Source organism: Daucus carota, chromosome 3 (genome assembly GCF_001625215.2).
Source record: "Daucus carota subsp. sativus chromosome 3, DH1 v3.0, whole genome shotgun sequence".
NCBI classification, from domain to species: domain Eukaryota; kingdom Viridiplantae; phylum Streptophyta; class Magnoliopsida; order Apiales; family Apiaceae; genus Daucus; species Daucus carota.
The window spans coordinates 46,647,881-46,674,955 of record NC_030383.2 but is presented as its reverse complement, the minus strand read 5'-3'; the positions used below and the strand labels follow the sequence as shown (position 1 = coordinate 46,674,955).

Below are 27,075 nucleotides of genomic sequence, written 5' to 3'. Positions count from 1 at the left end.
TCCTATCAACTCTGCGACATTTTATCAAGAATCCGCACAAAATCAAAATCACACACAATCCATTAAAATCGATAGACTAAAAACAATTCATTAAAATCCCAATCGAATACACCCCCGTTAGATGACTAAATTATATTTATGCAATTTTGTATTTTAATACTGCAATGTTTTCATGTATTACATAAAATTTAATACATTGAATTAGGATAATTGATTAATTGTATTATATGCTAAAATTTTAGTTAACTCGTGATTAACTTGTATGTGGTTGATTAGAATTTAGTGGCGGGAAAGTTGAACAAATGAATATTATTGTTAGTGTAAAATGCAAGAATACCCTTTTGTTAACTTAAATAATGCACTTAGCGGTGTAAAAATCAAAGATCAAAATGATTGGCGGAGGCACCATCAAAAAATTAATTAAATACTAAAAAAGTAATCAAAATATTAAATATTATAAATCGTAGAAAAATTTAAAACAATAAATATACAATTAATTAGAGTTTAAAAATGTAGTAGGAAAGAATCAACAATGCTTTGTGCCTCAAATTACACAAATAAATTACGGTACAACAGCGATAATAAGGACGACGTAGTTTCATCCACTAATTATAAACCGGAACATTATAAGTAGACTCCGCTTTGTTCATCTTCCCCTCTTTTCTTTATAGACTAGTCTGCTGTCAAACCCTAGCAACATCAGATACACAAATCAACAGCCATGGCGATACGGCATCTCCTAACCCTAGCTCGTCGTTCTCGCCGTCCTCTCGAATCTCTCCGCCCTCTCTCCACCGCCGCCATCGCCAACGTCACCGATGCTGCCGCAACCTCCACCGCCGATTCCGCCCCCACTCTCCCCTCCCCTCCGGCGCCTGACGTCATGATCTACGATCGTCTCGCTGAAGGACTGAAGCAGAAGCTCAGCAAGCTAGATAGTCCTGACTCGAGGTTTTTGAAGTATAATAATCCCCATCCAACCCTAACGGATCACACGGCGGTGCTAGCTGCGCCGGAGACGCGAGTCACGACTCTGCCTAATGGTCTCCGAGTCGCGACCGAGTCGAATCTTTCGTCCAAGACGGCCACGGTTGGGGTTTGGATTGATGCTGGATCTAGATTTGAGACGGATACGACTAATGGCACTGCGCATTTTTTGGAGCATATGATATTTAAGGGGACTACGAGGAGGACTGCGAGGCAGCTCGAGGAGGAGATTGAGAATCTGGGAGGGCATTTGAATGCGTATACTTCGAGAGAGCAGACGACTTATTATGCCAAGGTTTTGGATAAGGATGTGCCTCAGGCGATGGACATTTTGGCGGATATTTTGCAGAATTCTAAGTTTGAGGAGAAACGAATTGAACGGGAGCGTGATGTGATTTTGAGGGAGATGGAAGAGGTATATTGCTAGTTAACGTTGTTTCTTTGTTTGTTGTTTTTTTTCCTGTTCTAAATGTGTGAATTGTGTTTTTGATTTTACTCGGTTGCATATTGGAGTTAAAGATTGAATTTTGAGTTTGTGTAAACTTTGTAGAGTTAGCCTTTGGGAATATAGGAATAGGGTTTTATTTCAGTTGAGGTTATAAATGTTGGTAAACTTGATTTGGTGAAGATTGTTTTTTTCCTGCTAAAGTTAGTTCCGTTTTTAATGCAAATTTTAAGGGGGTGTTTGAAGTGGGTGAAGGGTATGTGAATGAGATAAAATAGGAATGACAGTGATATGGCATCTAAAGACACATGTTGGGAATTAAGTCATATCATACAACGAAATTGCTAATCCAATCACTGACACATAAATTGCTAATATAAAGACCAGCACATGAAATTGAGTTTGTGATTACCATTTATTAGGCTTTTAATCATTTTGACCAAATGCCCCCAAGTGTTATTTTTATTATTTGGTTTACTGGTTGTGATGATTTATTATCATTGTATTGATAGATTGTCCTGCAATGATGTTGTTGGTGTACAATATCGGTACTTAAGTACCTGACACAGTGGTCACTGTTGCTTTCGTCATTTTAAGTGTCATGTCGTGGTATCGAATTCAAAGTTTACAACTGCTGACTTATTGATGATATGAAGTCACTGTTGTACAAACAGATCTCGATTTTCTTCTTACATTCGTGCTTAATGTGGTACGGTGAGGGTAATTAACTAATTATGTAGCTGGTCTGTGGATGCATTTTTATAGTACCAATATTCGTAGCTTATATACTCCAAATTTATTTATTTACTAGTAGATGCTCACATAGCTTATTAGGTCAATTTGTTTTAGTTAGTTGCTACAAATGTAAAATGTTACCTGGAGTCTGCACTTTCTTGAAAGACCTTTATATCACATTATTATTGTTAAGGTAATTGTATTCATTTGTTATCTTGTCAGCTTTATGTGACAGTTGTTTTTCCTGTGTAGGTGCTAGGACAGACAGAAGAAGTCATCTTTGACCATCTCCATGCAACTGCTTTCCAGCACAGTCCTTTAGGAAGGACTATTCTTGGACCTGTTGAGAATGTTAAGTCAATCACCAAGGAGGATCTTCAGAACTATATATCGACACACTATACACCCTCTAGAATGGTGAAAAAATGAATTCAGCTTTGGTTTTAAAACCTGATCGTTGTATTTAATAGCTCACTGTTCTGCCTTTTTGTGTAAAGTTTAACCTTGGTTTCTTTCTGGGAATTTAAATATAGGTAATTGCTGCTTCTGGAGCAGTTAAACATGAAGAGATTGTTAAGCACGTAGAGGGATTGTTTACCAAGTTGTCAGATGGTTCAGCTACAACCTCTGAGTTAGCAGCGAAAGAACCAGCAATATTTACAGGATCGGAGGTGTGCTTACATGTTGCAGTGTCCCATGATAATTTGCAGTGAAACAATTACATTGCATAGTAGTCTGACACTTCTTGTTTTTTAATCAGTTTAGAAGTGTTGATGATGATGTTCCACTTGCCCAATTTGCGGTTGCTTTTGATGGAGCATCATGGACAGATCCAGATTCTACTACACTGATGGTGATGCAAGCAATGTTGGGGGCTTATAGTAAAGGTTCAAGTGGAGGGAAGCATATGGGGTAAGTTGTTATGCTGAAAACTTGAGCCCGATTGGGTGGGCTTAAATTATGACATATGGCTTGCAGTGACTTAATGTGATAAGTGCTCAGCTTAAATTGTATGTTTGGGTAATTTTATATTATAGATGACTTGTGAGTTATTAAAAAAATAATAATAAAAATAATTTTGATAGATTATCTATTTTAGTGTTGAAATTATTTTTGTTAAAATAATCATAAAAAGATAATAAGCTGATAAAGAAGTACATCGTATCAACTTCTGGCTTATTTCTAACTTTAAGCCAAATTTGGCTTATTATACAAACAAATATTCTTGAGCTTAAAGTCAAAAATGGCTACCTGAGCATAAAAAGCCCAGGCAAACAAGCTCACAATGATCTAGAGCTTTTGTATGTGTTCATAACCAACTTTATTTTGTGCACAGCTCTCATCTTGTACAGAGACTTGCTATTAATGAGATAGCTGAAAGCATGATGGCCTTTAACACCAACTACAAGGATACTGGCTTGTTTGGCGTCTATGCTGTTGCTAAGGTATGCTGGTGAATATTTCATTTTTCTTTGTGTTTTTTTAATCAGAATTATGTGGAAACGAAAATCATAGATGGAAGAACAAGATTATAAGATTAACCATGATATTTATATGTTGGGCATCTTTTGTTACAAATGGTTGCTGGTATACAGCTCCTCTGTATTCACCCTGATTCTACATAATCGTTTAGTTCTTTAAGTAATGTTAGATATGACAACCAGTATTGTGAACACATGATGCATCCTAGTCTTTCATTTGTTTATAGAGCTTAACAACTTTGGGTGTGCTTTACTGATCTGTCTGTCATAGTATGCTAGTGCTATAATATTGCTGAGAAAGCAGATCATGTATTGGACCAAACAATTAAACCCTCCTTGCCTCTATGACTTGTCGAATATTTCTTCGAACATGACTTTTTGCGTGTGTGTTTGTTATACTTCATTGAGAAAGCTGATTCCAGAACTTATTAAAATATGCCTTTGATTCATTTTATTTACATTTTGTTATTTAGCCGGATTGCTTGGATGATTTGGCATACTCGATAATGTATGAAGTGACTAAATTATGCCACAAAGTCTCTGAGGATGATGTGGTTCGCGCTCGCAACCAGGTGTCATATCTTACCTCATGAAAGTATTATGTTCATATTTTTCATCTTTATCTTTTTTGATTGACAAATCAGTTTGTAAAGATTGTTATTGGATTTTGGGTACATGCTCTATGAACTTTTGTTGTGTTATGCTTACATGATATTATATTACAGCTGAAATCTTCCCTGCTACTCCACATGGATGGAAGCAGTCCTGTTGCAGAAGATATTGGGCGCCAGGTACCATTGTTGTGCTAAACAGAAATTTGACTCTGAACCTAGAGGAAATTATCATGTAGCAAACTGGATTGCAACTTTGAACTACAATTTCAATTTCTGAATGGGTTCCCAATTGTGTTGAAATCAGTTATAAAACCAGTTATTTGTCTTTAGTTCTAAAAGAATTTATTCTGCGGGTGGGATGTATCCTGCTACTTGTTATGATTAAAATTATTGCTTTGTGACTGTATATTTGTTTCTGCAGTTACTAACTTATGGACGAAGAATACCATACCCTGAGCTGTTTGCTAGGATTGATGCTGTAGATGCCAGTACGGTCAAACGTGCTGCAAACCGTTTTATATATGACAAGGTGAGAGTTCTATTGTAGTATTGTATGAGAGCTTTTGTTAAGTTGTATTCTCGCCATGCTGTTCTATTCACCCTTCAAATTTTTGGTTGTCCTGAGTATTCATATGCATTTTTGCAGGACATTGCCATTGCTGCTGTTGGGCCCATCCAGGGTCTACCTGACTACAACTGGTTTAGACGCAGAACCTACTGGAACAGATACTAGGTTTCCTGTCATTGTTTTGATATTTTATCACCGATTTGCATTTTAGGTGGTAAAATTGTTGTTATTTTTGCAAGAAAAGAAAATCAGATGCTTCTGAGGGATGGCCTTCTGAATTCTCTGTTTGCTCTCTTTGAGGGGTTCCCTAATTATTTCTGTAACATACTTAGCCAAAAAAATAAATGCTGTATCAAGGAATTCATCACAATTTTATGGAACTGATGTTACACAACCAAATATAATGAATTTTATCATGGTATGTTAATGGTATTTCCTTGTGTCTTTGTTTGTTATTACAAAATACGTGGTGTGTCTTTAAAGTTCTGTACACTTGGTCTTTTTTATACTGTACTTGAATGTATTAAGTTAGGAATTGGCAGGGTTTCTACCCTCGATGTCACTTGCTAAGGGGAAAAATTGCCAGCTCTTTGTGGATACTTTAAATGTTCTTGGATAAGAAAGAGATTATTTGCTCTGTCAGAAATTTTTTGGAGGATTTCTATCATTTCATTACCAATATTTTAGCTAGAATTTTGCCCTACATGATTTGGAAACAGAATCCTTGCTAATTTTTGTAGGCACTAAATATAAAGAAGTTTTAAAATAACAAACCATAAGTGTTTTTAACATTTTTTATTGAGTTGTATATACATATAATTGAGAAGACCAGGAATTTTGAAACATTATGGCATGTTTAAATCCACTTAAATCTTAATGACCACACATTTTAAATCTTAATGATCACATATTTAGGATCGGCATGAAAATTATAAAAATAGTATACTAAAATTAAAGGTGAAGGCTCGATCTAACTGATTTTGAAAGAAGAGTGCCCAAAATAACAATTAGTTAATTGTGGCCCCAAATAACCAACTGAAAACGCATTTTGAAAATACACATATAGTAGTTGCGCATTCGGCAGATGCGAGTGTTGAATCTACCTCCACCTACATCATAATTTTTTGAATACCTTTCTGTTCAGCCCCGTTCACGCATATGGCGGATGCGTGAATAGATCTTATACGCATATACCACATACGAGTACTGCTCTCCAATTTACACAAGTTCACGCATATGGCGGATGCGTGAATAGATCTTATACGCATATACCACATACGAGTACTGCTCTCCAATTTACACAACACAATACAGCTACACACAACAGCATACAAAACCAGCCTTCACCGGCCTCTGTCTCACCCTTGGCCTGTCGTTTGTAATTATTTTGACATTCTCAAAACTTCAACAAAGACAAACAACTTTAATAGTACCGTTGTCTCCTCCGGTCCTTCAACCACCCATATCCCTCCAAAATTGATACATAACTTCAATTTGATCGATGAAACTTAAAACCCCAACCCCCTTTTCCTCTATAACCCAATCCCTGTATGCATTAAAAGGGGCATTTACTTGTGTATATGAAGAAGAATTCTACTGAATCTCGATTGCGCATCTAGAATGCGCGAGTAGCAGTAGGTAGAAAAAGAGTTGTTGACGACTCTTGGTATTTCGGACATTTAGTATTATAATTCTAGTTATTTAGGGCATGTTCTCTAAAATTAATGATCACATATTTTGAATCGGCATAAAATCAAAATCAGTTATAATTCATTATAATTATATAAAACATTCATAGTTTATAATTCTATTAAAACATGTATACATGTTAATAACATAATATTTTATCTTTAAATATTTGTAATATATTTTTAATAGGTAGTTGCGAAGTACGAATTAGTCGATTTTTTTATTACTTGTAAACATGTTAACCAGACGGAAAAATAGGATTATATATTGAAATCATATCTTAACCACGGATTTCAGAGAGATATAAAAGAAATTCGGTATTAACTAGTAATAATAACAAAAGCCAAATAACAATTCCGAAAAGAAAAAAAAGCAGAATCTGAAACGAAGAAAAGCAAACGGGCCAAATTAGAGCCCATATAAAAGTAGGAACTATTGCGTGGGTTAGTTTTCAGTACGAAGCTGTAACCTCAATCACTCAACAGAATCCGACCACCTAAAAAGCCCGACGGAGACACCGATATTCTACCGCGGCGGAGGTAAATTCACTTCATTCTTTTTTCTCCAAATTTTAATTATTACTCTAATCTGCTGTGAATTTTAAGATAATTTTAACATAAATTATAAATATACGCATAACTGCTGATTTCTAGGGTTTATCCAATTGCTAGAAAGAATTTGCAAGTAATTATTTTGTAGAGTTGTATATAACAAATATAGTTGGCAGCTTTTACAGATGAGCAATTCATCGGAGAATCATCCGGCCGGTAACAGTAAGTTCTGGCATCATTCAAGTATAATTACCCGAAAACATATGTATTTATGTGGTGTTTTTTCGGCATCACTCGTGATTAGTTTCACCGTAGTGTGTGCGCACCGTAGTGTGTGTGAACGGTGCACATTATTATTTTATCGAGCTTAGTCATTTAACATTTTGCTTTTGTTGTTGTAAATAGAGAATGTTGTTAAAGGTTCGGAGGTCTTTGTGGGTGGCTTGCCTCGTAATTTAACCGAAGATAGAATACGAGAGGTATTTTTGTAGTTTGGTTGGTTGCATATTGTCTCATCAGTATCATTATATTTTTAGATGTTTTCTGGCTTGAGATTGTCAGATTGAAATAAATTGGTGCAAGAGCTTTTTTGAGATCTAATTGATAAGTTTGGAAAGTCTCTGTATGATCCGTGTCACTGAATGGAATGGTAGAACTATAATGTACTTGTTAAGTGGATATTTACAATAGATAAACTTAGAGTTTCTACAAGTTTAACATTTTTGTAGTTTTTTGGTGTATATGTTACTCCCTCCGTCCCACCCGATTCTGTACAGTTTTTTTTTGCATTGCTTGACACGCAGTTTAAGGCATCTATAAATTGTAGTATATAACTTATTTTTTTTCTTCTGAATAAAAATTTAAACATCAAATATTTATTTAGAAGAAAAACAAATTTGAAATAACTTATGAAACCATATTTTATAAGAGCCTTAAAATGCGCGGCGAACCCTCCATCCCAAACGTATACTGTTAAATGGGATGGAGGGAGTATGATTTAAGCAGATTAACAAGTGAAACAGAGAGATTCAGTAGAGAAACAGAGAGAACAGATGAGATTTAGAGAGAGATTTGCAGAGAACAAGAAAGAAAAGATCAGATTAGAGAGAGAGAGAGACATAGAATGGGGTTAGAAACCCTAGAGAGCGAAAGTGAGAATCAGTTATAGAGAGAGAAAGAGAATTGGTGGAAATCATTACATCTCATATATTCAGTATAACAGAAAAATACAACTCAGACTTCTATTTAAAGACTTCATATCCTCTAACTCTCTAAGTGATATGAAAGTACTAAACTGCCCTTCCCTGGTATTATACTTACACTAATAGTTACTAAGAAGAGTGTTAATGTAATGCAGTTAGTGCAATCCTAACAAAATGCTTAGATATATGAATTAAACTTTTTTTTTTTTTTTTGCTTTCTGGATTATATAGCTTGGTAAATAGGCGGAGTACTAGTAGCAGGTAACAGTTTGTGCAATGCGGAATTTGGAGATATTCAAGTGGAAATTATGAATTGCTCACTTATTGTTCTTGATCAGGTTATTCACACCGAGCAATTAGTAGATAGAGGAAAAAGATATTTTGATAGTCAAAATATTTTGAGTTATTCACCCTGAGAATGTAGCAATAGTCACATATTCTTGAGTTTGATTATTGGTATATCAATGTAGATGTTTTATATTATGGGAAACATTTACTTCCTTAGATGCCTACATCTGGTTGTATTCGTTTCGAATATAATCTTCTGTGTAAAGCCATTCTCAAGTTTTGTTTTATTGTACTTCAGGTGTTTTCAGCTTGCGGAGAAATCCAAGAAATACGTCTCATAAAGGATCATCAAGGCACCTTAAAGGTTTTACCATTCAAAATTTCTTTCCTGCCTGTCTTGTATCTTCGTATCTATAATATCTAATATCACCTTTTTTGTTAGATGTCTTTTTAATTCTATAAAATATGAGACATCTATGTTGTTTTTATGGAATGTGTTGCAGGGGTACTGCTTTGTCCGTTTTACAACAAAAGCAGCTGCTGACAAAGCTGTGAGGGAAAAGTCTGGACTTGTGGTATAATAAAATAGTTATCCTTTCCATATGTACTTTATTTTTTATGAAACCATGTTTATATTGAGGCCCTTAAACTCTATTTCAACAATTCTTCATATAAGTCTCTTTTTTATACCAACTTTACCAAAATCTTGAAGATATTAGGACTTAAGAGGGTTTAATATTTATATCATGCTTATGTACTAAAAAGGGGTCTTTCTCGGAAGCCTCCTTTTTTTTTAAAAGTAAGGTCAATTACAATAATTCTAGAATGGAATTATGCAGATTGATGATACGCAATCTGCATAAAATGGAATTATTTATTTTGCAAGTTTTTTGATTTATCTCTAACATTTCAATTCATGTTTACTATCCCGTATTTTTTATCTGATTGTCTTATTTGATTTTTTTTAATACTCTGTTAAAACTTAGAATTGGTAAGTATATTATAAAGTCTGTTTGTGTAACATGATATGTCTTCGAGCTAATTAATAAGTCACTTTTCCTTACATTGCAGCTGGATGGGAAAAAGATTGGTGTTCTCCCATCAAGCGAGCAAGAAACATTATTTATGGGAAACCTGTACAAAGGTAATTATTATTAGTTTATATATATGTATAATGTGTGTTGTTTGCTAGTTTAGACCTTAGTGCCTGTGTATTGCCTGGGTTCCTTCTAACATGTATCTTTAATAATATTATTACATTGTGATTGATGCAAAGTTTTAGTATTAGTTGTCGGGGAGGCTGGAAAAAAGCAAAATATCTAATAGTAGCGTCCAACATTGATTGTGAAAGGGCACAGACACACATATATTGATAGGAATATTGAGTGTGTGAAGAATTATAGATAAGATGTATCATGGTCTAGATCTTTTACTTTACCCAGTGTTGTGAAAAGCGCGCCTAGGCGCAAAGCGCGCCTAGGCGTAAAGCGCACCCTTAGCGCCTCATATATGTCGAGGCGAAGCAACTTCAATCAAGCGCACGCTTTTAGCCTTAAAGCACAAAGCGGTAGAAAAGCGCGCTTTAGCGAAGCTAAGCGCATAATAAGATATTTAATGTTATTGGGCCACTTTTAAGGCCCAAAAGTACTAACCCTTAACACAAAAAAAAGAATTTTATGCCCAAATAAAAAGGCTATATCAGGCTCTCAGCTTTCAACAACTTTAAAAGGGGAAAACCCTAGCCGTTCTCTCCTCTCATCTTTGGTGAAGGTGATTGATAAAATATCTACCTGTTGGAAGCTGTTCAGAAGATCTTTTTGAGTTTTTCTTTCCAAGTCTAGTTGTAGGATAGTGATATGTCTGCGATATTTGATTACTTGTTCCTTTCACGTTACAGCAAAGTACTTCCTACTCTACCAATTTTTGTAAACCTCTGCAGTTTTGGTACCTATATCATTTTATTTCTCTCTTTCATGGGCATGGTTAAACATAATTGCCTCTACCTCTATATACTTAATGTATTTCCGTTGCACCTCAGGTTGGACAGCTGACGAATTCAGCAATCTTGTGCGACAGGTGCTCTTTCTGTTACTCACATTTTAGTATCTATTATATTGTGACTGACATATATGATGGCGTGTATATGTTAAGGTTTTTCCGGATATTGTCTCTGTTGATCTTGCAACGCGCGTTAGTTCTGGACAGAGTCCTCCTGGTCAAAAGAAACACAACCGAGGTTTTGCCTTTGTGAAGTTCTCATCTCATGCTGTAAGTTTTTAATTCTTGATGCATGCTATATTAATTTGCATACACACAAGTGTTTCTCTGAAATACTTTGGATTTGACTTGCCTGTTACATCTGAAATCCTACAGGGTAGAAGCTCAGGGTCGTGGTTTTCATTCTCGGTTCCAGCCTTTGCTATAAATATATTACTAGGCGAAGGTTATATAAAATAAATGCAAAACCTTAATAAGAAAATGGTTCTAAAATATTAAGTTATCTCAAACATGAAACATTGATATAATGGATCAAGGAAACCTTATTAAAATCTGTAATAGGATTATCTCCTGTTTCTGTTTACACTGACAGATAAAAACTTCCAACCTGGGCAATATATTGAAAATTGCTAATATCCGGTAGCTCATATATTTATTTATCCATTAAAGATTAAAAATATTTAATACCTCACTTCATGATCTCTCTTTTTAACTCCTGAAATAGAAATTCATGCTCAGTAATAATTGCGTGCTATTAATTTTATTCTTATTTGACGTGTTAAATTTTAAATACAGTCACTAGTATGTCCACATAATTTTCATGGCCCAAGTTGTTGGCCTAGCTAGAAAGATAACACCCTCCTTCAATAATTTGAATCTATGTATTTCAACATATATTTAACCTAATGTTACATGGCCATTCTAATGAAAGGCTGTTACTATTATAGTATAATCTCATTAATGACACCATGTGATTCTTAATAACATCATAATATATCTGAAATATTAATAATAGATCATTTGTCACGTTTTAATCATAGATATATGACTACAAAGGACTACAATCTGTAACGAAGAAAAATTAAACAGTGATTGCCAACTTTTTTTATTACCGACACCCTTACAGGAAATTTAAGTAAAATTGTAGATGTTTTTAAAATCTGTTACTAATGAATAAGTTACTGCATATATGTTGTAGAGAAAATATTTTTATATTATTTGTGTTCCATATATGGGGCTAGGTAGGTTAATATAGCAAACACTATTGCTTATGGGTCTTAATCAATTAAGTAGTCTTGTTAGGTTGTTATTCTCTATGCAAGTGATGAAATCCTTCTCTACTAAAGCTTTAGACTTGACTTATTACTTTTGAGTCTCTCCATAGAGGGTTGCGATTCAACATATTTGTTTCTCCGTGGTTGGGAAACTGTAGGGCTAGTGATTCTTCTGCACTTGGATCACCCTAATTTTAATTTCTTACAAAGATTCTTTCTTTGAATTTTGGTTTAACATCCAATTCTCTTAGCATCTGTAAATGGTGTTCATGAAGTGTTTTTAATTATTTAATATCTGGCACAAAAGTTTTTGAGCCCAATATCTTATCTCTTCTATCTTGTGGCTCGTGGGATATGGACTTGAGAAAGGTTTTAATATGTGTGTGGATATGTATGGTTTATCATAAACATGATCCTACTTATTATTATATGTGTTCCAAATGATTTTTGGGCCATCAATCTCCAAATGATTTTTGGGCCATCAATCATGAAGCCACTTCTTTTTGCATGCTCCTATTTCCGTTTTACTTCTCTTCACTTGCCACATGCCAGAATATATGGCGTCAAACTAAGGCTATGAAGAATCTTTTCTTATAAAAAGTAAAGCATAATAACTGAAATTAAAATCAAGCAGAAATATTTAAATTTTCATGTGGTCTAAGCTTAGAAACACCTGAGAAATATGAAAGAGCTCATGCTGTTCTATGCATATTTACCAAGTTACAGTGACTTGGGCGAGGTGTACTTCGTTCTTATCAGTTGTCACTGTTAAGTATTAGCTTATACATAGTTTGATACAAGTAACGGCACATGCATGTTCAAATAACTGTTGGAGCATACCATCATATCTGAAATAATGCTGACGATTGATTTTAAAATAAAATTCAACTAGTTCTGTACTCCTGATTCTGTTCAGCAGAATCTTTTGGCTGTAAAGAAGTGGAGTTGGTCAACTATAGCTGTCTAAATTTATCCTCTTATTATCAGGGCAGCCTTATGCATACTGTCTGTGTTGTCTATGTCAAAGCATCCTTGTCTTGTGCATCATCAAATTCTGCTATATCTGAGCATAAAATTCACCATTCTGCAACAATATGCACATATACAATGGTATCAACTAATGAGGTCGGTTCATTAAAAAAATTACATTTCTCTGGTCAAATATAAAAAAAATTATATTTCTCTGGGTCAGACATATATTTGCATATCTTGTAAACATCTCTCTCTATGTGCATCATGTCTGTCTCATGTTTCTAGTATATGGGGGCAGTAAGGGATGCTATGCCATAATCACTACGAAAATCCAGCAACTCCCCCACTATTTCTCTTTATTAACTATAACAAATAAAATTACATACATAATGCAACATCATATTGAACCCTCCCCAAGACTAGAGATCATTGATACATTGGTCTTGCAACTTCGCCAATCAACTAATATTGCTCTAAATGCAACTTCTTCACCAAGTTATGAATCTAATCAGTTATGTTTCAAACTTATCAGCTCCAAATTGATATCATAATATAAGAAAGTTAAACCACCTCCTTGGGCATTCTCAATCACAGGCTGCTGCACGTGCACTTAGGGCGGGTCAATCACCAGAGTTCAGTCTTGGCGGTAAAGTACACCCAGCTGTGGATTGGGCTGAAGAGGATCCAGAGGTTGATCCTGAAAAGCTTGCAAAGGTGCTTTTTTGGAATTATCAATTATGATTCAGAATTAAAGTAGCACAAGCTTCTTAAAAGTTTTAACGGTTTTTCTAGTGTGTGCCTATGAGCACATGCTAAGCACTAAATTTTTTAAGTTAAGATTATTTTGATTGGCTCCTACTTTTTAATAATCGTGGACCCCCTGCATATACCAAAACTACACCAATCAAAATGAGCTAAATGCATAAAATTTAGTGCTTAGCATGTGCCCATGGGAACACACTAGACAAACCGAAATTTTAAATAGCTTTGGATATTCATTATTGTACTTGCAGGTCACTATTGCATTTATCAGAAATCTTCCTGGAGGAGCCGATGAAAACTTTTTGAAGAAACTGTTTATGCCTTTTGGACAGGTTTGAGATATAGTGAAACTAAATTGTTGAGTACTTTTACAAGTTTACAAAGGACTGTTACTATGGTAGCATGAATATTTCAGGTGGAGAAAGTGATCATATCTAACAAAACGCGTGCCCCTGTTGGGTTCGTGCACTTTGCTGAGAGATCAGTAAGTTGCCCAATAATCACCTTCTCTGTTGTATCGGACACGTTTATGTTTCGGCGAAAGAGTTCCTACTCGGCGGGGTAGGACCATAGGAACTTTTTCTAAGCGCCTTAAAACAAGATTTTAGTATTATTTCACACATCTAACCACACGGATGTAAAGATTACACAGAAATTAAGTATATATTCGAAAGTTTTTAAATTTTTCATGTTAAGAATATGATTATTGTAATATTGTAAGTTGCATATATTCTGAAATAGTTAGGTAATGGTTCAGTCTTTAAATTCAAATGTTATTTAAAATTGTATTGTATACAATACCAAATTTTATTTATATACACCCTAATTATTACGTAATCTTTTTATCCGTACAATCGGATTTGGAATAAAATCGTTGAGAATGTGATTTTTTAGATTGCTTAGGTAGAAAAATAACTGGCAGATAGATTCTCTTTTGCCTAATGTTTCCCTAGTATTTTCCTCTTTTTCGTTTGGTTGGGACACATCTGATAGTTTTATTGATAGGAGAAGCATGAATAAACAGCCTGCATATGCAGATACCTCTTGGAATCATTGGAGTAGAAGTTTAAAATGGCACTTTTTTTTTTTTGCTAAATTTAAAATGGCACTTTAATAACAGATCCTTAAATCTTTGCGATAATTAATAATGAAAAGTTTGAAGTGCTACAGCCCAAATAAACATTGTGTCAACATAAATGACACTTGTTTTTTATTTTGTGATGCAATTGGTCTCTTAATCAATGGATTGTTTTGCCTTCCTCTTTGATCAGTGGTCAGTAGTTGTTTATACCAGTGACCCTTAAAATTGTGGCTATGATCTCTTTTAACATCTCTATTATCATGACCTGTGCAAACACGTTGTAAATTTTGAACACCCTTTGTAATTAGTTTATTATATCATTGTAGGAACTTGATGATGCGATTAGGGAGATGAACGGAAAAACAGTCCAGGGGCCAAATGGAGGCTCGCCATTTAAGCTCTTGGTAAGTTAACATATAGCAAAATTGTAATTTTGCTTGTAACTGGAAGTTCTGTGATAAAGTTGGGTAATAATTTGTTGCACTACTAGATTCAAGTGGCCAGGCCTATGGACAAAAGTAAGAAACGTGATCGTGAAGAACCACAAAGCAAACAACCTAATAAGGTTTTAGTTCACTCGAAGCTCGTAAGGACTGACCCAGCTATCACAGTTGGTCTTGAGGACAGAGCTCTACAGGTGATCAGCTGACCATTTAACCTCAAGTAGTACTGTACCTTTTGCTTCCAGCTTTTCCTCACTGAGAACTTATGGAAATTAATTTTTTATATAACAAGGATATCATGTGCAACCTTTAACCTATATAGTATATAAATGTTTGAAAATACCCCAATATTAATGGAATGCAGTCATTCTGTTCACCGATGCTAACATGCAAATAATATCATTATGATCACGGAAAGCATAACATTTGCTAATATTGCATGAGATGTCTGTTGCCAATTCAGTGATTTAGTTGTGTGTGCAACAATATACAATTATACATTGTTTCTGATATTTCTTATTGCAAGAGATGGTTATGATGTAAATTTGTTAAATGTTTTGGGCTTTTGGCAGTCTTATTATATAGTCATGTAGCCAACTATAGGATTGTTAAGCTCTTCAGAGGTAGGTGAGTTTGTTATCTTGGTAAGGAAATGGGTGGTGAACTGTGATAGAGAGGTTATCGGTCTTCTGCACAAGTAAGACTTGTTTGTTATGGAAATTCAAAGCCTTTTCTGGGATATTTACTTATGGCCTGGATCAATCATGTCTCAAGTAGTGTTTTCCACTGAGCCCTGGTGCTACCTGTTCTGGTAATGGAATGTTAAATGGTGCATTATTGAAAGAAATTCGTCCTGTTTGTTGTCACATCTATACCAGAATATTGTGTTCATAGACAGGGAAGGAAACTAGATTATTATTATCTTACAAGTCATAATATAATCTTAGAGAAAGTGGCGGAATTAGAAAGTGGAGTAAGGGGGCGTTATTCTAAATTGCTTTATATATATATATATATATATATATATATATATAGGGTATAGTTCAACGAGGAACTCCTTTATCCGGGTAACTGGGTAACTTTACATCTCACCCATACAATATGCATGCGCTATACTTCTGTAACTTTATACCTGTAAACCTAAAACACCTAGCCACGTGCCTACTTATTCTGAAACACATACCCACATATATTTTTCTATTTATTATTATTAACATTCTTTATCTTTTAATTATACTTATTTACAGAACATAAGTTTATAAATAAATAGTTTTATTTATAATCATAATTTTAATCATTAGTTTAAAAATATTATTTATATGTGTAAATATGACTGTAATTAATTTACAGGATACATTATATTTTATATACAGAACATAAGTTTATAAATAAATAGTTTTATTTATAATCACAATATCGTGTTCTGTAATTAATTTACAGAACATTAGTTTAAAAATATTATTTATGTGTGTAAATATGGCTGTAATTAATTTACAGGACACATATTATATTTTATTTACAGAACATAAGTTCATAAATAAATTTACAGAACATAAAAATATTTTTTATAAATTCACAAAACATAAAAATATTAATTATCTTTAAAATATTTTTATTTTTAGAGTATAGTTATTTACAGAACACATACAATAACTGCTAGTACATAACTGAAGTAACCTAGGAACTTTTTCAAAAACACGTGATTTTATATATATATATATATATATATATATATATATATATATATATATATATATATAGTCCTACTCCAATAGAAACCAAATTAGCCTAAAAACTAAAAACCAGTTTCTGGACGGTTTTTTCACACTATTTTTAACTACAGAAATCACTAATTTGTACATAACATATCACTAATTTATATATAGCATATCTCGTGGATATAAATATATATATATACACATATATGCAACGTATATGACCATCATCTTTACCCAAATCGTAATACTGGACCTCTTACCACCATTACTAGACGTTTCCATGACTTGCCACCATTGTCTATCATCACCAATAGTCACATACACTTTCCATCATAACTTACAAAACTAACGACTACTTACCATCATCATACAACTTCTCTTGCGGCTTCCTACCGTGAAAAACCTTCCTACGGATGAAATTGATCATCTATAATCGATTATCAATAGTTTAGATAAGTAGATTTTCTCAATTTTGATAATAAAAATCGCTGTTTACATACTGTATAAAAACAGTGATTAGTGCAGTATAAATTAGTAATACCCGTAGTTATAAATAGTGGTAGGGAAACTGGTTTCTAGTTTTTATTTTAAGAGTGGTTTCTATTTAATCATGAGCCTATATATATATAGAGTCTTACTCCAATAGAAACCTCCTTATTCTAAAACTAAAATCCAAGCTGGAATATCACTAAATCCTAAAGCAAATACCACTAAATTTTTAAACAACCCCATCTCCACCACCATCTTCACCAACCCCACCTCCACATCCACCCCCACCACCTTCGTCGTCGCCTCCTCCGTAACCACCACCACCTCTATGCCGCCCGCCCCCTCTATAACCACCACCACCATCTCCATTGTTATTGAGTCGACGTCGTCGACTAGTCTCCCAGTCGGTAGATAGAACTCGTTTAGCGACTTGAAAGAAAAGTCGACCCGTGGGTCAAATCCGACCCGACCTGGTCCAAACTAGGTTAAACCCGACCCGATTACAATTTTTAACCTACACTTACCGTAAATCTTCATTCGCTGCTGCAAACATCTGCTGCAAACATTTGGAAACATCTGGAAGCTTCTCCCCTTCGTCTTCATCAGCTCATCAGCTTCTCTCCGGTAAGCTTCTCTCCTTCATCTCTCCTCTCTCTCTCTCTCCCTCCCTTCTCCTCTTTCGCTCTTCACCTCTCCTCTCCCCTCCTTTCTCTGTCTCTCTTCTCCGATTTCTCTCTGATTTTCTTTAGTTGTCAATCACCCCGCTTGTATGTATATACACACGGTGGTGTGTGTATATATTCTGGGTTGGGGACGCGTGTACACGTTTGTCGTACATCCACACAGACCGACACCACGTACTGTTAGTTTTAATTGTTTTTGATTTACTTTTATATTTTACTTTTCCAAATTAATTTTAAATTCTTTTTTTTTGTATGGAAAATTAATTTTAAATTCTAATTTTATGTAAAAACATTTATTTAAACTGTTTTTAATATTTATTCTTTTATCCTTTTTTTTCTGAAAAACTATTTTAATTTTTATCAAGTTTTATTCTATCAAAAACGTTTTAATAATTATTTTTATTTAATATAATTAATTTTGATTAATATTTTGTTTCAACTTTTATTTTTAAAAATTACATTCTAGTTTTAGTTTACTTAAATTTTATTTATTTTATAAGTCCAGATTTATTAAAAACGTTTAATTATTTTTAGATTATTTTAAAATTATTTTTAATTCATATTTAAATTTAAAAAATATGGCTTTTTTTTTAATGTTCAGAGCTTTTACACGTGATCAGCAACCTTGCCCCATTGATTTCCAATTGTTAGTTAACACAAATTTGCGGCCAGAATGAACAAAAAAAATTCCAAGTAGTCCTGGACAGTAGCTATATGCTCTGTTTTTCACCACCTCCCCTGTTTTGCTCTGTTTTGGCTCTGCCACACCTGCCCTGTTTTTCCACTTTTCTATACACCTGCAATGATTCTAACATAACTTCATAAGTCATCAATGATTGTAACTTATTATTATTATTATTATTGTTATTGTTATTGTTATTGTTATTGTTATTGTTATTGTTATTGTTATTGTTATTGTTATTTAATTAATTTTTATATTTGATTAATTTAGATACATACAAAGAAGAGGAATAGGTTGGAACATCAACGTTTAAATGATTTGGTGTATGTTCAATACAACCGGAAGAATGATTCCCGATTCAAAAAGATGCGTGAACTTGGAGAAAAATATAATCCACTAATATTTGAATACTTGGAGTGGACTAATGATTGGATGAATGATATTGAGGATAGGTTTTGGAGTGCGGTGGATATAGCTTCGGGTGCCTCACAAGGACTTGAGGGACGCACTTTACCAAGAAAAGCTAAAGGTGGTTCAACTAGTGATATGCGTACCTACACTCGACGTGGCACTAGTTCGACACTACCTGATGATGATGATGATGGATGGGGGAAGATGAAGACCATACTCCTATTGATAATACGGAGGTGGAAGATGACTATGGTGTTCCTCCCGATCCATCCTTGAAGAATACTCAAGAGGGAGATGAAGATTTCATGCTTGATTAGTTTATTCCACTCATCTATTATGTTTTTATTTGCTTAGGGATGCTTAACTTTTGGTATTTGAACTTATTGTCTCTTTCCTATTTGAAATATTGAATGATGTGTTTTTATCTATATTATATAATCTTTACTATATATATATATATATATATATATATTTATTTATGTATATCACGACTTGTCGACTTATTTCGACTAGTCGGGCGACTTGTCGACTAGTCGATTCCAAGGTGTCCGGACTTATTGTCTCTTTCTTATTTGAAATATTGAATGATGTGTTTTTATCAATATTATATAATCTTTACTATATATATTTATTTATTTATTTATGTGTTTCACGACTTGTCGACTTATTTCGACTAGTCGGGCGACTTGTCGACTAGTCGATTCCAAGGTGTCCGGGCGCCGAGGCTCGACTTGTCGACTTAATAAGCATGACAATCTCCACCTCCATTATTTCTCTAACAACACAATCTCCACCTCTATCTTCACCAGCCCCATCTTGGTCGCTGCTTCAACCTCCTTCAACCTCCTTCAATCCTGTTCATACTTCTTTCTCCACCTCGGCTCAACTTCAAAACGCGGCGGAGCCGCCACTATTCCGGCAACGCTCCAACCCCCCTACTTCAAGCCGCCCAGACCTCCGCTACAATCATACGTCCTCCATCTCCACCACCGTCACCACCATCTAAATCGAAAACGTGAACAGATCTGGAGATTTTGAGCAGTTTCTGGAATATATATGGAGATTCTGGGCAGTTTCCACAAGTTTTCACTAATTCGCGCAACACAGATCACTAAATCCTAAAGAGAATATCACTAAATTGTACTGAGAATATCACTAACTTGTATTGGTTTCTAGTTTTTATTTTAGGAGTGGTTTCTATTTGATCATGAGCCTATATATATATATAGGCTAGTGATCAAATACAAACCGAAAGTAAAATACAACCTATAAACTAATCTAAGCCATTAGATCAATCTAATCTAATGGGCCCCCTAGAATTCACCACACACAATAAACTTGTACTCTCCCACACAAGATTCCACAGAATCCCTCCGTTTTTAATTTGATATTTCCTGTCAATTGGTTCACTTTTTTAAAATCCGACTTCACTGTATTTTTCTTCATCTCCCAACAATCGATATCCATACCATATTTGATATATTTCGATGTGATCTATAAGTTTTTCATTTTAGTTTTTAGTTTTTATTCTAAGACAAGTTTGTAGTGGAGTGGCACCCTATATATATATAGGCAAGTGCTCAAATGAGAACCCCACACTTCAGTGAGATATGAGATCTAAGCTCAGCCATATATTCAATCTAATCCAACGGCCCTGCCAGGGGTATCACACACAAATGCAATACACCCTTGCACACACAATCCCAACTAATCCCTTCTGTTTTTAATTTAATTTTTCCAGTCAATCGGCGAGTTTTTTTTGAAATACGATTTCATTATATTTTTCTCCATTTCCCAATGATCAGCTTGCATACCATATGTGCTATGTTTCAACATGGTTCTCATTTTAAGGGTTCTCACTGGTTCTCATTTTAAGGGTTCTCACTAGAGTAACACACACACACACTCTCTCTCTCTCTCTCTCTCTCTCTCTCTCTATATATATATATATATATATATATATATAAATAGTCCTACTCCAATAGAAACCTTCTTATTCTATAAACTAAAAACCAAGCTGGAATATCACTAAATCCTAAAACAAATACCACTAAATTCTTAAACAACCCCATCTTCACCAACCCCACCTTCATCTTCACCAACCCCACCTCCACATCTGCCACTGCCACCACCTTCGTCGTCACCTCCTCCATAACCACCACCACCTCTATGCCGCCCGCCCCTTCCATAACCACCACCTTCATCTCCACTTCCTTTATTTCTCTAACAACACAATCTCCACCTCCATCTTCACCAGCCCCATCTTGATCGCTGCTTCAACCTCCTTCAGCCCCGTTCATATTCTTTCTCACCTCGGCTCAACTTCAAAACGCGGCGGAGCCGCCACCATTCCGGCAACGCTCCAACCCCCTACCTCAAGCCGCCCAGACCTCCGCTACAATCATCCTTCCTCCATCTCCACCTTCACCTCCACCATCTCCACCACCGTCACCACCATCTGAATCGAAAACAAATCTAGAGATTCAGAGCAATTTCTGGAACATATCTGGAGATTCTGAGTAGTTTCTGCAAGTTTTCACTAATTCCTGCAACACAGATCACTAAATCCTAAAGAGAATATCGCTAAATTGTACTGAGAATATCACTAACTTGCGCGCTCAAGAGAGAACCAGTGCTTAAAATAGAACCATAGAACCACTAAGGTTCTGCTGCAGAACCCTAAATTTTAAATAGATTTTTAGGACCTAAATCTAAATACGTGTTTTTTTCATGTTTTTTCATCGTTGTGTGTGTTCAAAAATAATTTTAAAACATAATACATGGATATTGACATTTTTTTGCATGTGAAGTTCTGCTACAGAACCCTAACTAATACTAGAAATAAGGTAAGGGTTCTATGGGTTCTCTCTACGGTTCTCTCTTGAACATGACCATATCTCTCAAATGTAAATATAAATATAAATACACACACACACAAAGTATATGTCATCTTCACCCGTACTGCAATAATGGACCTCCGACCACCATTATCAGCACTTTTTATGACTTTCCACCATCGCCTACCATCACTATAGGGTCTCTCTAGTGTGTGCCCACACACTAACAACAACTTCTAATTTAGGTGGAGGATTTTAATTGGTGTGAATTTTTGTGCATGCAGGGGGGGCACCATTATTATTAAGATCGGAACCAATAGGAATGCAACACCTACGGGCACACACTAGAAACCCATTTATTATATGGTGGTTTCTAGTGTAGTAGGACTCTACGTATACACACATACTCTATATGAACATCCTCAATTTTTTTATCAAGCTCTATATTATCTGTTTAAATTAGAACACACTCTTTGGGAATATAATTATATAGTACAAAATCTATTTAGTCTCCTTGAGTATGTCCAATGGTTGTACTAATATGAATCGAACTATTGCTATAATTTAGCAACAAAAAGTGTTTTTGGTGCTAAAATAGCATCATGTCTCCAATGGTTGGTTTTATAATTTGTTCCAAATCTAAATAATAGCCTGCTATTTTGAACACAAACTTAATTTCTCTACCTAACTTTACACCAAGTACCCTGTATCCCACTATTTTTCATTTTTGATGAGGTGGCAATTATAGCTCTTTTTTTTCTTTTTTTGACTTGAGGGGTGGCAATTATAGCTCAATCTTTTTTTTTTTTTGTTCTATATTTAGCACAAACTATAGCATTGTTCTATTTTAGCTAAGATACATAACATTATTGGAGTGATGAATTATAGTTTTTGTTTTATATTATAGACATCGAACAATATATAGCGTGCCACTGGACTTGCACTTGGTAAGGGTGGGAAACACCTGTGAACATATCACATCTCCTAGGAAAAGAGTGATAGTTGTAATTTAGAAAATCACATTTCTTGTAGGATTTTACTATTTTTCTTGATTCTACATTTTTTATGGTGCCCCTGGTTGATATATATATATTTTATTGGATTAGTATAGATGGTGATTTTTGCTTTTATATGCTGTTGTAAACTTTACTAAGGAAAGCTAATATAGGTCTAGTATATAAAGCCATCGTAATTATTATCTGATTTTGCTAATAATGTAATTCTTTTCCTGAAATCAGGAAGCAGTAGCTGTTGATCCATATGAAGCTGCTGTATATCCGCTCCCTGCTGCCATAAAGGAGCGTTTACTTCGAATCTTAAGGCTTGGTATAGCTACTAGATTTGATGTACGTCACTAAACCATAAACTTTTGGATTATGTGTCATGCATTCAATTTTTGATTTGATCTGTTGCTTCCATGATATTACTATGAAAACCTTGGAAAGTCGCAGCTGTTTCTGTAATGTGTCCAAAAGCAATAATTTGCAAGCAATTGTGCTACTTGTGCACACAGTATTTCTTCTATGGACCTGCAGTCAGGATTTTTATTGTTATCTTCCTGCCTTGCGCAAATCCTCTTTAGTTTGCTTTCTATATCCTCACTTTAGAAAGCTGGTTAAAATTATCACTTGAAGGACTTTGTCATTGAAAAGAATCATACCCTTAAATCTGACCTACAAATTTGATCAGCTTGTAGCCCCGGGCCCCTAGGCTGACCCTTTCAAGTATCATCTTGAAATGTTCAGAATATATTTCTCCAATTCTCTTGCCTGGAAAATTAAAAAAAAGTTGCAAACATTCTACAAAATGAATAACCTTGGCGGTCCTATATACCTGATATCAGTTGGGTGGTTTTTTTTTTACTGATTATATGCACAGCTTTATAAAGCTGTGTAGCCATATAATTAACAAGTGGATCCCTAGCCCAGCAGAACAAATTGTTTCTCATCCGCAGTGGTCTGGGTTGGATTCCTTGGTGATGGTAATTTGCATCTATATAAAATGCGCATTCAACTAATTTGTTGCTGCTGATATGCATCTAGGGAATGTGTGGTTTTTAGAGAACATAAAAATGTGCCACCAAATGGATTCAGACCTTACGTTACCACTTTTGATGATGACCTCTGTGCAAATAAATTCAAATGATACCCATATAATATATGCATATCGCTGATATATACACTGCGAGACCTCTCCCAACCAGAGCTCTGATACTATGTTAGTAAATACTCTTGCATGACTCGAAGTTTGTTATTCAGTCAATTTCTCCCCCAAAAAATGGGACATAAGAGCAAGTCTAATAGGTTACCTATATGATGTCCTAAACTCACATTTAGGTAATATGTCAAAAAAATGCACTCCAACACTATCCTAGTGTTATCCTAAATCACTAAGCACAACCTTGATTCTCCTAGCCATTACCTATTCATAAGTAACCCCTAGCCATTACCTATTTAATATTTATGAATAAAATAATCATCTCTCTCCTTCTTTCTTTGTCTATTCTCTCATTTTCCCCTTCTCTCCTTCAAATTTATTATTAAAATAATCTTAAGAGAACAAATATAGGGATTACTATTGGAGTTGAAACTAAAAATAGATTACTTAAATCATTAAGACATACTAGCACTCATTATTTTATATTATTTATAAGTAATAGGATAGGTAACCTATTGGACTTGCTCTAAGGCCATAATCTGGAAAAGCATACCTAAGCATTAGCCATTGATTTTACAAGTTGGTGTCAGTTGTCACTGTGAAAGTTTGGACATGTATGTAACCCCTTACCCGCTTCCCCTGCCCCCACCCGCATATTTCCAGGCCTACTAGCTAGTTAAATTCAAATTGTAATCTACGGGTCCATTGTTTCCAGATTCCCATTGAATGTCTGAGAAGTCTTAAGGAGCTACCGGAACCTACTGCCATATCTGTCCTTGACCAGGTTATACTTTATACTTTTTATTTGCAAGTTTTTTCTTAAAAATAAATTTCCAATGTACTGTAGTGCTGCTGCTATGGCTTCCACTTCAATCTTATTGTATTGGTATTTCCGTGTAGTTCATGATATCAGGAGCAGATCAGGATAACAAAGGAGCATATCTTACGGCCCTAATATCTAAGGTATATGATATGGAAAGTCTATTTTGTGAACATGTAAAGTTTTCTAATATTCACAAACTTTTCTGGGTGCAGCACCAAGTCACTAAATTAGGACTAGTAGGACTATATGGATTCCCTTCGAGTGCCTCAAGAGTGACGGATATGTCAACAAAGGAACCTGAACTCTCCAGCTATTCTAGGAGGGCTCAGTATCCTGCTTATGATTCTACTTCCTCACATCTTGAATATACTGCAACTAGGTTAGTCAGATCGTACTCTATTTTTTCTGTATTCTATTGGGGTTATCTTCATGCTCCATTAGACAGCGCAGGCACATTTCTGGCTGAATTGATGTTTACTTTTTTTAACTTTATTTTGTATCGATGAATTTGGTAGCATGTAGTAGTTAAATGACTATAGGGAAATCTAAGGTTACAGCTGCTTCCAAAACAAAAGTATAATAACATAACTTCGTTTTGTTGATCTTGTTAACTTGTAGGTCAGATGGTCACCCATCTCGATATTCCTATATGTATTCAGAGTATCCGCCCAGCCGAGCATTGGACTATCCATTGCCCAGCCAAGCAGCAGATTATCCATTGCCCAGCCGAGCATCAGACTATCCATTCCCAAGTCGAACATCGGACTATACATTGCCAAGTCGAGCATCAGACTATACATTGCGAAGCCGAGCATCAGATAATCCTTTGCCGAGTCGAGCATCGTTTGGAAAGTTGGAAGCAGCTTCCCCTGCATCACAATCAACACCAGGGTTTTTGACACCTTGCGGAAAAATTGGACTGGACTCACACGTCACAGCTGCTGCTAACCATCAACCAGTGCGTCCCCAGATGAGATTTGACCCCTATACTGGTGAACCATACAAATTTGACCCTTTTACTGGTGAACCAATTCGACCTGAGAGTCCGCAGCGCAATTTCAGAAGCCCATACTGAAAAATGGGTGTAAGCAAAAGGTAGCTATGGTGCAACTGAGAGGCAGGAGTTCTTCTAGAGCTTTCAATAAGGAATAGCAGGATGAGGGTCTTTTGTATCCTCTGGACAGGAAGAACGACCGGAATGTCATTGTTGATTTTTTTAGAAGTACAAATATTTATGTAGAACGCTGCGTCTGACCTTACAAATAGTTCTGTATTTTCAAGTTTGATGTGTACCATATCCGTGAATTTTGATTGATTTGACCAAGTTGAAGTAGGATCCTCCGTTTGTCTTTTATTACTGGTTTATGATGCTTTCTCCATTCCAAAATTTTCGCTTCGTTTCAATCTTTTATAATTAAATGATCAAACATTGAACACAAATTGTATATATTATAAAATTGAAAGGAGTTTGCATATGTTTGTAAATGAGGTTGCATATGATGTAAATGAAATTTCTCATTTGTCATTATTTGCAACTTTCGTGAATGAAATTTCTCAATTATTATTTGCAATTGTTGTAAATGAGGTTGTAGAAGTTGCAAATCGTATTTCCGTAAATAATTTATTATTTTTAAAAATATTAAAAGTTGGCAACAATAATTTTGTAAAAAATTTCAAAAGATTATATAGTTATGAATTTTTTTTTTAATTAATTACTATTTAATCACTTGCCTATATATTCTATTACATAACAAATAATGATTTATGATATTCAAAAGTATAAAATTTCAATCACTTGCCTCTATATATAGTTCTATTACATAACAAATAGTGATTTATGATATTCAAAATTATAAAATTTCGAGATTCTTAATGTCTAAAAGCCTAAATAATTTTTTGCTTGGTTTTATTGTCAGAACGGTCCCATTAATATATTTTATAATTGAACACAAACTTATACTATTATGTGAAGGTCAAAATAATTTCAATAAAACTTCATAGGATAAATATCAAAATTTGTAATATATATATTCTATAGCTAAACACACAACTTAATCGGGACGCATGTGATACAACATCAAAATTTTCAAAGTTGCTAACAAGAACAAGTAGAGTGAAACTAAACATCAATACTTGAAACATTCTTGTAAATTGTCATGCAGCAAACATTTCACACATTACAATC

The 27,075-nt window shown here is 34.7% G+C and overlaps 2 protein-coding genes across 3 annotated transcripts; both read left to right on the top strand.

Annotated features, from left to right (window-relative positions):
- The first annotated feature begins 588 nt into the window (after positions 1-588).
- Positions 589-5,272, top strand: LOC108214779 (probable mitochondrial-processing peptidase subunit beta, mitochondrial). Its single transcript, XM_017386975.2, has 9 exons — positions 589-1,402; positions 2,420-2,584; positions 2,701-2,838; positions 2,928-3,079; positions 3,504-3,612; positions 4,122-4,220; positions 4,374-4,439; positions 4,684-4,791; positions 4,909-5,272. The coding sequence occupies exons 1-9, from the start codon at positions 722-724 to the stop codon at positions 4,993-4,995; spliced, it is 1,605 nt and encodes a 534-aa protein (XP_017242464.1). The 5' UTR covers positions 589-721; the 3' UTR covers positions 4,996-5,272.
- Positions 5,273-6,915: 1,643 nt separating this feature from the next.
- LOC108214587 (uncharacterized) lies at positions 6,916-26,244 on the top strand. Of its 2 annotated transcripts, none has more exons than XM_017386668.2 (18): positions 6,916-7,058; positions 7,247-7,292; positions 7,476-7,549; positions 8,859-8,924; positions 9,064-9,135; positions 9,632-9,704; positions 10,599-10,636; positions 10,712-10,828; positions 13,399-13,518; positions 13,818-13,898; positions 13,982-14,050; positions 14,974-15,051; positions 15,138-15,284; positions 23,149-23,256; positions 24,783-24,851; positions 24,968-25,030; positions 25,103-25,269; positions 25,509-26,244. In XM_017386668.2, exons 2-18 carry the CDS (start codon positions 7,256-7,258, stop codon positions 25,963-25,965), a joined length of 1,836 nt encoding a protein of 611 aa, XP_017242157.1. In that variant the 5' UTR covers positions 6,916-7,058; positions 7,247-7,255; the 3' UTR covers positions 25,966-26,244. The 2 variants fall into 2 exon arrangements, with proteins under 2 accessions (XP_017242157.1, XP_017242158.1); XM_017386669.2 differs by having other exon boundaries at positions 6,938-7,058; positions 7,256-7,292.
- Positions 26,245-27,075: the final 831 nt, after the last annotated feature.

Bases quoted from the DNA above. Each gene is read 5' to 3' on its own strand.
- LOC108214779 (XM_017386975.2), top strand. From the start codon at position 722: ATGGCGATACGGCATCTCCTAACCCTAGCTCGTCGTTCTCGCCGTCCT. The intron at 1,403-2,419 runs GTATATTGCTAG...TTTCCTGTGTAG, and splicing joins TTTTGAGGGAGATGGAAGAG to GTGCTAGGACAGACAGAAGA. The intron at 3,613-4,121 runs GTATGCTGGTGA...TTTGTTATTTAG, and splicing joins GCGTCTATGCTGTTGCTAAG to CCGGATTGCTTGGATGATTT.
- LOC108214587 (XM_017386668.2), top strand. From the start codon at position 7,256: ATGAGCAATTCATCGGAGAATCATCCGGCCGGTAACA. The intron at 10,637-10,711 runs GTGCTCTTTCTG...GTATATGTTAAG, and splicing joins TCAGCAATCTTGTGCGACAG to GTTTTTCCGGATATTGTCTC. The intron at 13,519-13,817 runs GTGCTTTTTTGG...TTGTACTTGCAG, and splicing joins ATCCTGAAAAGCTTGCAAAG to GTCACTATTGCATTTATCAG.